The sequence below is a fragment of the Mastomys coucha genome, unplaced genomic scaffold (genome assembly GCF_008632895.1).
Source record: "Mastomys coucha isolate ucsf_1 unplaced genomic scaffold, UCSF_Mcou_1 pScaffold20, whole genome shotgun sequence".
NCBI lineage: Eukaryota > Metazoa > Chordata > Mammalia > Rodentia > Muridae > Mastomys > Mastomys coucha.
Window position 1 is genome coordinate 44173006 of NW_022196903.1, and position 9388 is coordinate 44182393.

The 9388-nt window shown below is 32.2% G+C and overlaps 1 protein-coding gene across 4 annotated transcripts in view; it reads left to right on the plus strand.

Moving 5' to 3' along the window:
- Nucleotides 1-9388, plus strand: part of Stk31 (serine/threonine kinase 31) — a 98685-nt gene that overhangs the window by 2200 nt on the left and 87097 nt on the right. For all 4 annotated transcript variants that reach the window (XM_031381799.1, XM_031381800.1, XM_031381801.1 and 1 more), the window contains exons 2-4: nt 779-825; nt 911-963; nt 7752-7850. In XM_031381799.1, coding sequence (XP_031237659.1) covers nt 779-825; nt 911-963; nt 7752-7850 — 199 coding nt within the window. The remainder of the gene's footprint in view (nt 1-778; nt 826-910; nt 964-7751; nt 7851-9388) is intronic.

The following is a 9388-nucleotide window of genomic DNA, read 5'->3' on the forward strand; positions in this document are numbered from 1 at the left end:
AAGTTACCACAGTAAGAGCCAAGATTTTAAGCTCTACCAAATATAAAACAAACAAACAAACAAACAAAAACACTTTATATATTTGTTCATTTAAGATAATATTAGTAGTGATGTATTATTTTGAAATATACAGTTAATACATTTGGAGTTATTTAAAATTTATATTGAGAAAAATGTTTGTATTTTCAGTATTGCCATAGACAAGCATCTACATAAGACTGTTAAATTGATTGCTGTTTTATATCAAACAACTTTTATAATACTCATTTTATTGTTATAATGTTTTATAAATTTTAAAGAATATGATAAAAAAGATATTGTAGGTATTGAAGGGGGGTCTCTGGGAGGAGTTGGGGTACAAAAGGAAAACAAGAATGTGATTTAATTCTATTTACTTAAAATACATTTTTAAATGTTAACAAATTCAGATAAATTGAAATCATGTAACTTTTCTCATCATATTGCAATGAAACTTAAAAAAATGCATGTTGTTTCAAAATATTGATTTATATAAGTGATCAAAATCTGTTTGAGTTATCTTGCAAATCTGTAAAGATTTGGCTAAAGATAATGATAGGGACAGATGATGTATTTTGCTGTTGAAAACTATAATATCTTCAGAACAAATACAGGAAACAGTCATAAGAAAACAGGCAGTTTTTAGTATAGAGTTTGAATTTTGATAACCACATTAGGGCAAATACTTTGAACTTATTTGGTTTAGATTTTTTCATTGTTAATAGATATAAAAACCTAATTCAAGGTATTGAATTGTTAGTTTTCCAGGACTTGTCCAAATGGATGAAGATACACATTACAATAAAGGTACTGGCATTAAATATTTGGGGGTATAATAGCTAAATGACACTGATTAACTTCTAATTTGTTTTGCATTGTGATTTTATTTTAGTTGAAGATGTTGTTGGAAGTCATGTAGAAGATGCAGTAACGTTTTGGGCCCAGGTAGATATAATATTGTTTTTTCTTTTCTACCTTCCTCTTGTCCAACTCAAGTCTTTTCTGATAAAAATAAAAATCTTAAGAATAAATGTGATTTTTGTTTTCATTCTCAGTACCTAATTGTGATTAAATCATGTAGCACAAGACAAAATTAAAAGACAGTTGATTGCAACTTGCAGTCTTCTTACGTTGAAAAAAATGCTTATAATATAGCCAAATTAAACAAGAAAATAATCAAGGTTGGAATTTCAAAATTATGTTCAATGGGGTCAGGAAGCCAATGCTATTGTATTTGTAAAGCTATAGCTCCACCTAGAGGTCTTTAGTAAGATTGTTTTCTGAAAACTTAGGCTAAACATCTTTTTTTTTCCTCTCTTTTTTTAATTAGATATTTTCTTTATTTACATGTCATACAATATCTCCTTTCCCAGGTTCCCCTCCAAAATAAAATAAAATAAAAAACAAAAATAAACCCATGTTCCCTCCCCCTGCTCATCACCCCACCCTCTCCTGCTTACTGGCCCTGGCATTCTACACTGGAGCATAGAACCTTCACAGGCAGGGACTAAACATCTTTTTAAAAAATTACTCAAAAACCCTTGATCCACAAAACAACAAAAGCAAATCTTAGCTTTCTGACCTGTGTGTTTCTCTTTTTGTGCCTTTAACACATTCACAATATTTTCCTCATTTTATTAGTTCCTTTGAGGATTTTATTCAAAGTATTGTAGACATAGCTACCCTACACCCTTCTCCCCCTCAAAATAAAATTTTGTTATTGATCCTGTCATGGACCAGTTTAGCATATGTGCAATAGTCCCTGCTGACATTGACGGGATTGTAGGCAGCACTTTTCTAAATTGGCCTACCTGTAAGTCACATGCAGAAATCTTGTGTTTTTCCCAACTTTCTTGGTATAAAAGTGAATAGTTCTGTTGATGGAGATTTGGGTCAGTCTAGTTTTTAAAATAACATTAATTATATTTAACTTATTAATATAGTTGAATACACCACATCTTAATAAAATAATATTTTAGCATACTTCTGCTTTATATTTTAATTTTTTTATTCTTTTAGCATTTCATACAGTATATTCTGATTTTATTATTCCCACTCCTAATTCCTAGATCCTCACCCACCTCCCTACCCACACAACTTCATGTTCTTTGTCTTTCTTTAAAACAAAATAAAAACCCATGGTTCAGTTTGTGTTGACTTACTAGTCCTGAACCTGAGGCCTGCTTTACAATGTGATTGATGTATCCAGTATCACTCTATTAAGGAATACTGATTTTCTCTTTCTCAGAGATATCAATTTTGAGTAGCTTTTTTGCTAGGGGTTCCCACTTCCCCTCTTCCATGGATTTGGGACAGCATTGTTTTGTTAGAAGTTATGTTGTGGGGAAGCCCAGATAATATGTCAGACATTGGACTATTTTGAATACATTACACCATTTAAAAGAAATTTCTTGAAAGTTTCTAGCATATCAGATAGTAGTAGATTGTAAAGGGAGTAAAGATAGGGGAAAGCTTCCATATTCTATCTAGCTGCTGGGAGATGACAAAGAAAACCCAGTTTTTTTTCTAGTGACCTGCATTTTATTATAAGTATTTATATAATTATGAAAGTTAGAGAACTAATACAAGTGTCTTATTTCAATGATAGACTGTAAATCAGGAAAGTATATTTAGTTTTACATACAAAGTAAGCAGGGTGTGGTGGTGCAACCCTTTTATCCCAGCACTTGGGAGGCAGAAGCAGGTGAATCTCCAAGGACAGCCAGGTCTACACAGATGTTTTCTAAATGAAATAAAACAGCAAAACAATATTAAGCACCAAAGTTCTTGGTTTTCAAATGTTAAGAAGTGAATCTCTAATGTACTGTTACTGATGAATTTTTGATTCTGCAAACTATATGTGATGGGTGAAGGGGGAGGAAATTGCATTTAACTACACTTCCCATGGCTTGAGAACTCATTTATAATGAGGTTAAGTATACAATGTATAAAATAGAGGTTATAAAGATCTATAGAAGACTATGATTAAGAATTCTTAAAAACTACAGAAAAAGGCAGGGTTTGTGGTAAATTGTATACTTACACACAAATTTTTATTTTTAAAAATTATATATGCGTGTGTGTTTTGCTTGTGTTTATGTCTGTGTACAACTTATGTACTTGGTGTCCATGGAGGTCAGAAGAGGGTATTGGATTCCCTGAAACTGGAGTTATAGACAATTGTGAGTTGCCCTGTTGGTACTGGGAATTGAACCTGGTTCCTTTGGAAGAACAACCAGAACTCTTAACAGCTGATCCATTTCTCCAGTTGTACATATACTTTTAAAATGGTGCTCACATGTTGTGGATCTATGTGGGTCTGTATTCTATATTACTAGCACATGTGCCACTTAGTGGTAACCCACACTGAATGACAAATTATACATTTAAGGTCAATATATAGGAACTATATATGTACTCACTTAATACTTCCTAGGTTAGTGCTATTACTGTAGAAATACAATGTGAATTCTATGAGTAATTAAAAACTAGTTTTAGTAGCCACATTGGTACAAGTAAAAGGAACAGGTAAAATAATTTTAATACATATCTTTATTTAACACAATATATCTAAAATATTGTTTCAAAATCTTATCAGCAAACTGGGCATGATAATTGCAGCTACTTGTGAGGCTGAAGCAAGAAGACCTTGAGTTTGCACTTGTCTTGAAAACTTAGTCAGACCCTGTTCAATAAACAAGTATTGGGAATGTGGTTTAGTTATACAGTACTTGCCAAATGGAAATGGTTTCCATTTCCAATGCTAGAAGAAAGTGTACATATTCAATTGGTATAAAATATGAACAGGGCATTTTGTATTTCTCTTTTTATATTATATTATATTATATTATATTATTTATTTATTTTGTTTTTTTAAGACATGGTTTCTTTGTGTAGCTATGACTGTCCTAGAACTCACTCTGTAGACCAGGCAGGTTTCAAATTCACAGCAATACACACTGCAAAAAGTTAGAAAATAATCCTTAGATGAGTGCATTAAAAAGATTAAAACTACTATTGCTGTTCCTATACATCTGATGTCTATCGCAAGATGCAAATCATAAAATCTTTTTGAGATTATGTTGAGATGAGAGCAGAGACAAGTAAGTAGAGATTTGGAAATACAGAAGCAAACCAGGATGGAGATTTACTGTTTGCTTCCCCAGCCTGATTTCTGCCACTTAAAAGAGAATAGTATCAACTGAATGGCCTTGAGCAAGTTATTCTTTATTTTTTATTTATACTATACCTTTTATTCATACTGTGTGTTCTCAAATACTTCCAATCTTTATAAATCTGATAGATTAAACTTGTTATATCCTATATGCCCATGAAAACTGCCACTATTAATAACAACAATATTACTGAATATGTACATTAGTAGAAATATAATCTAAGTAGCTTATTTAACTTTTTTTTACTCCTTATCTATACCTTGGAGGTTAGTTATATTGTCATTGCTAAGTTAAGCACTAAGGAAATAAAATTACAAAAAGTTGTAATAACTTGCGCAAGGCCATTCAGTTGATAGTAATGGAACTGGAATGAAGTTTTGGTAATCTTCACAAGTCTTAATGTATAATAACTATCTTATACTGCATTTCTAGAAAAAAGTTCATTGCAGTATAATTTTAATAAATATAGACCATAAAACATTGAATATCAATTACTAAATGAATGTAAAATCAATCATGATACACTCAGACAATAGAATTACAGGAAATTATTGTAAAGAAGTGAGAATCTTTTTATAAAAGAGCAGATCTCTAAATTAAAATAATAGTAAATAAAGGTGTAAGGTATAAATGTTTATAGTATGGTGTGAATTATAATACACACATACAATCTCTAGCACAGTTCACAAGGAACTACAGGCACTAGTGCTTATGTATAGGGAAAAAGTTGGGGGAACAGAAGTGTGGAAAGCATTATTAGCATATCAGTCATTGTAAAATCCTTGGTACTTCTTGGATTTTATATTACTTATCTATTTAATATTTGCTCAGCAACACACACAAACCCAAAAATTTAAGTAAGTTACTGAGTAAAAAAGATATTTTCCTTAACTAATATTAATTATTACAACTCATAATATTGTTTCTCAAGTCTTCATATACTTTATTATCCATCTGTTCAAGCAGCAGATGCTGTTATATCACTATGCGCTAGACACTGGAGCATGTACTGGAAATGAAAGATTAGTATAAGGTACATACCATGTCTCTAAAGATCTTACCTTCTGAGCATATAAAACAAGTTAATCAGTAAACAATTAGCTATTTCCAATGGTGTTCATCAAGGGGGGACTAAACAATGATAGAATTTAAGCCTGAAAGTGTCCTCAACAACGACTTGCCAGAATACATGAAGTTTTTAAATTAACATAAAGGATGAGTAGAATTATGACAGAAAAAAGTAAGAGGAAAAAGGCAGAGGTATACTTCAGTCCGACCATGTGTGAAAAGCCCCAAAGCAAGAAGGAACACAACCAATTTGGGAAATGAAGAAAGTGTAATATGAGTGTAGCCTACAGAGAGAAAGCAAAAACAGTGATCGGAGACTGAAAATTGAGGGTATTTTGAGAGCAATGCAAACTCATAAGTTGTTTAGGATAAAGGAAGGCACAGTAATATTTGAGTTAAGATGCTTACTAATATTGTGAACAATGGACTGGGGAAGAGCAAAAAAACCAAAAAAGAATACTTAAGGATTGTCAGTATTCTTAGGTGAATGGCAACTAAAGGAATCTTAAGTATTTTGCCTTCACCCCTTTCTTTCCTTTCTTCCTCTTTTTCCTTCCTTCTTTCACTCCCTCGGTCCCCTTCCCCTCTCTCCCCCTGTCCCTCTCCACTCCCTCCTCTTTTTTTTTGTAGTGGGGATTGAACCCAGGGCCTCATGCATTCTAGATAAATATGTTCTATCAACTATGCTATTACCACAACTCCTAGTTCTTTTTTGTATGATAACATTGACATTCATCACGATGTCTTGGAACTGTTCTTTGAGAGGTTTTCTATCACTAGACATTATAGCATCATTGACTATTTTATTCTTGTGTTTCTATAAAGCTTGATATGTGTATTTGATTTTATTTTTGAGGCAGCATGTCATCTCAGAGTCCAGCTGGCCTCAAACTCAAGGTCCTCCTGCATTCCTACTTCTTAAGTAACCTGGAGTTACAGGTGTGTAGTTCCACTCCCAACTTATATTTAATTTTTTCTAATTTGAAGAAATTTATTCACAGTAAAATTACAGAATCAGTTCAAAGGCTTTTTATGTACTTCTCACCCAACTTCTGTTAATGGTAACCTCTAGTGTTAACCATAGCACAGTGGGACAAAGGTCAGAAAATTAATATTGGCACAGTATTGTCAATTAAACTATATATAGCAATTACTTCAAATTTTACCATTTTTTTTATGTTCCAGGATCCATTCTAAGATTCCCCATTGTGTCTTCAAGAGGCTTTTGCTACTTTATCAAATTTCTTGACTTTGAATATTTTGGATGAGTCCCAGTTGTTTTTATAAAGTATCTGTTAATATGGGTTTGTTTGATGATTTCTTATAAATTGGCTAAAATGTCCAAAAATGATGTTGTGTCCAGTGTGCATTATATTGGGTTTCCTGATGTCATTATGTCTTACTGGATATGTTAACTTTAATCTACTTGGTTGAGATGTTCATTTCTTAAAAATATAATTAATATATTTTTTAAAGATTTATTTATTTTATGTGAGTAAACTGTAGCTGTCTTCAGACACACCAGAAGAGGGCATCAGATCTTATTACAGATGGTTGTGAGCTTCCATGTGGTTGCTGGGAATTGAACTCAGGACCTCTGGAAGTGCAGTCATACTCTTTTTTTTTTTTTTCCTTTCTTTCTTTTTTTTAAAAATATATGTAAGTACACTGTAGCTGTCTTCAGACACACTAGAAGAGGACATCAGATCTTGTTACGGGTGGTTGTGAGCCACCATGTGGTTGCTGGGATCAGAACTCAGGACCTTCGGAAGAGTAGTCAGTGCTCATACCCACTAAGCCATCTCACCAGCCCCCTGCAGTCATACTCTTAACCACTGAGCCATCTCTCCAGCCCTCTAATATTTTTCCTTTGAAATTAATAAATGTTTTAGAGAAAGACATATGGAATTGACTAGTCTTGTTTTTCCTAACTTATCACTTGTAAATTTTTATTTTTTTCTTGGTATTGTACCAGTCTAATGATGGCCTCTCAGCTTTCTTTACTCCTGCTGCATCTGTTAGTTGTTTTTCTGTAAGAAGAGTCATTTCTTTTCTGTGACTAGTGGATATGCCACAGGTTGTACATCTAATGCTGCTACTATTTATTTTTGCTGTTTGAATTCTTCATGTCTGGCCAGTGGAGCAGAAGTTGGCCAGAGAGCATAGGTTGGTTCCATGTCTTCTAGACATGTCTTAATCTTTTTTTGAGCACTTGCTTATTTTCTATCACTACAATTACCCAGTTAGTTTCTAAGGAACCTGCTTAGTATGATTTAATAATATTTGGCACTTTATTTGAATTCTATCTAAGCTTAGTGTCATTTCTTATAACTCATTTGAATTATGAAGAAAATGGTAGCACAAGAATATAATCTAATTCCCAGTGCTCTAAAGTTCCTTAAATATTAGGCTTAATAAAATCCTCAATTATATATGATACCTTCAGAAAATAATTTATTGAATCTCATACTTTTTCTGTTTTCTTCTTAGAATGTCAGTAGAAATAAGGATATTATGAAGATTGGTTGTTCACTATCGGAAGTTTGTCCTCTTGCTAATTCAGTTTTTGGGAATCTTGATCCTAAGAAGGTGAGCTTTATTCCTGGATATAATCCTTCATCTTACATGCCAGCTTTTCTAGATTTTAGAATCTAGATTTTGGAATTTGGGGCCTATTTGAATAGAAAAGACAGATTTTGTATAAACTACATAGTAAATTTATTTATTAAAAATAACTTATGGACAGAAATTCTGATATAAACTACAATACGGATGACTTGATTAAGCATGGGGCCTAGTACATCTTAGGTGAGTACTAACAGAGCTACACCTTCAGCCCTCTAAATTGATATGAGCCTTTTGTCTTCTGTATGTGTGGCTAATACTTACTTATGTTCTGTGGCTAACTTAATTACCTTTTGAATATCATTTGAAATCTGATACATACTAGTATTTTCTTTTTTTTTTTTTGATATGTGATTTCTCTTTCCTACTTTAACTTTTCATCTACAGAGAGATGGGAGATAGGGAATGGAATTTATGTTTTCAAGTTAATATCTAATGATTTTTCTCATTTCATTGGTAATTGCTGTAAAGACTCCCTTTCTGTCACTTACTTTATCATTTGGGATTGTCTCTCTTTTTTATTTTGGTTATTTGGATTAGGGCTTGTCAGTTTTATTATGTTTTTCAAAGAACCAAGTATTTGTTTAATTGATTCTTTGTATATTTTGCCTCATTTCATTATTTTTTGCCCTATTTTTTCACTTACGGATTTGTTATTTGATGTGTTTCTTTTTTCAGGAACCCTAAGGTGAATATTTGATTTATTTATTTGAGGGTTCTCTGATTTCTTAATATAGGCACTTAGATTATACAGAGCCCTCTTAGGATGCTTTCATTTTATCCCATAGGTTTTGGCATATTGTGTTTTTATTTTCATTTGGTTCTAGGAATTTATTTTTATTCACTTCTTTATTTCTTCAAGGACACAGTTGTTTTTCAGCAGTGCATTATTTGATAGGAAAGGTTAGCCTTTCCTGAGGCTTCATGGACAGGTTTGTTTTACTCTGCAGGTCAATGAATTTCTTGAAGTATTTTCTTGTAGAACTGGAGTGGTGGTCATAAATTCCTTTAGTCTGTTTTTATCATGGGAAGATTTTATTTTTTCTTGAATTATGCTGGGTAGCTTTGCTAGGTATAGTAGTCTGAGTTGGCAGTTGTTTTTCAGAACTTGAAATACACCTGTTCAGGCCCCCTTGGCTTTTAGAGTTTCATTGAATAATCTATTGTTATTTTGATGGACTTATCTTTATTTGTGATGTTTCTCTCTTGTTGCTTTCAGAATACTTTCTTTGTCCTGTATATTAGAATTTTTTAACTTTTATTGCATTATGATGAGAAAAGTTACATAATTTCAATTTATCTGAATTTGTTAACATTTAAAAACATTTTAAGTAAATAGAATTAAATCACATTCTTGTTTTCCTTTTGTACCCCAACTCCTCCCAGAGACCCCCCCATACCTACAATGTTTTGTCATATTCCTTAAAATTTATGAAATATTATGACAATAAAAATAAGTATTATAAAAGTTGTTTGATATAAAACAACAATCAATTTAACAG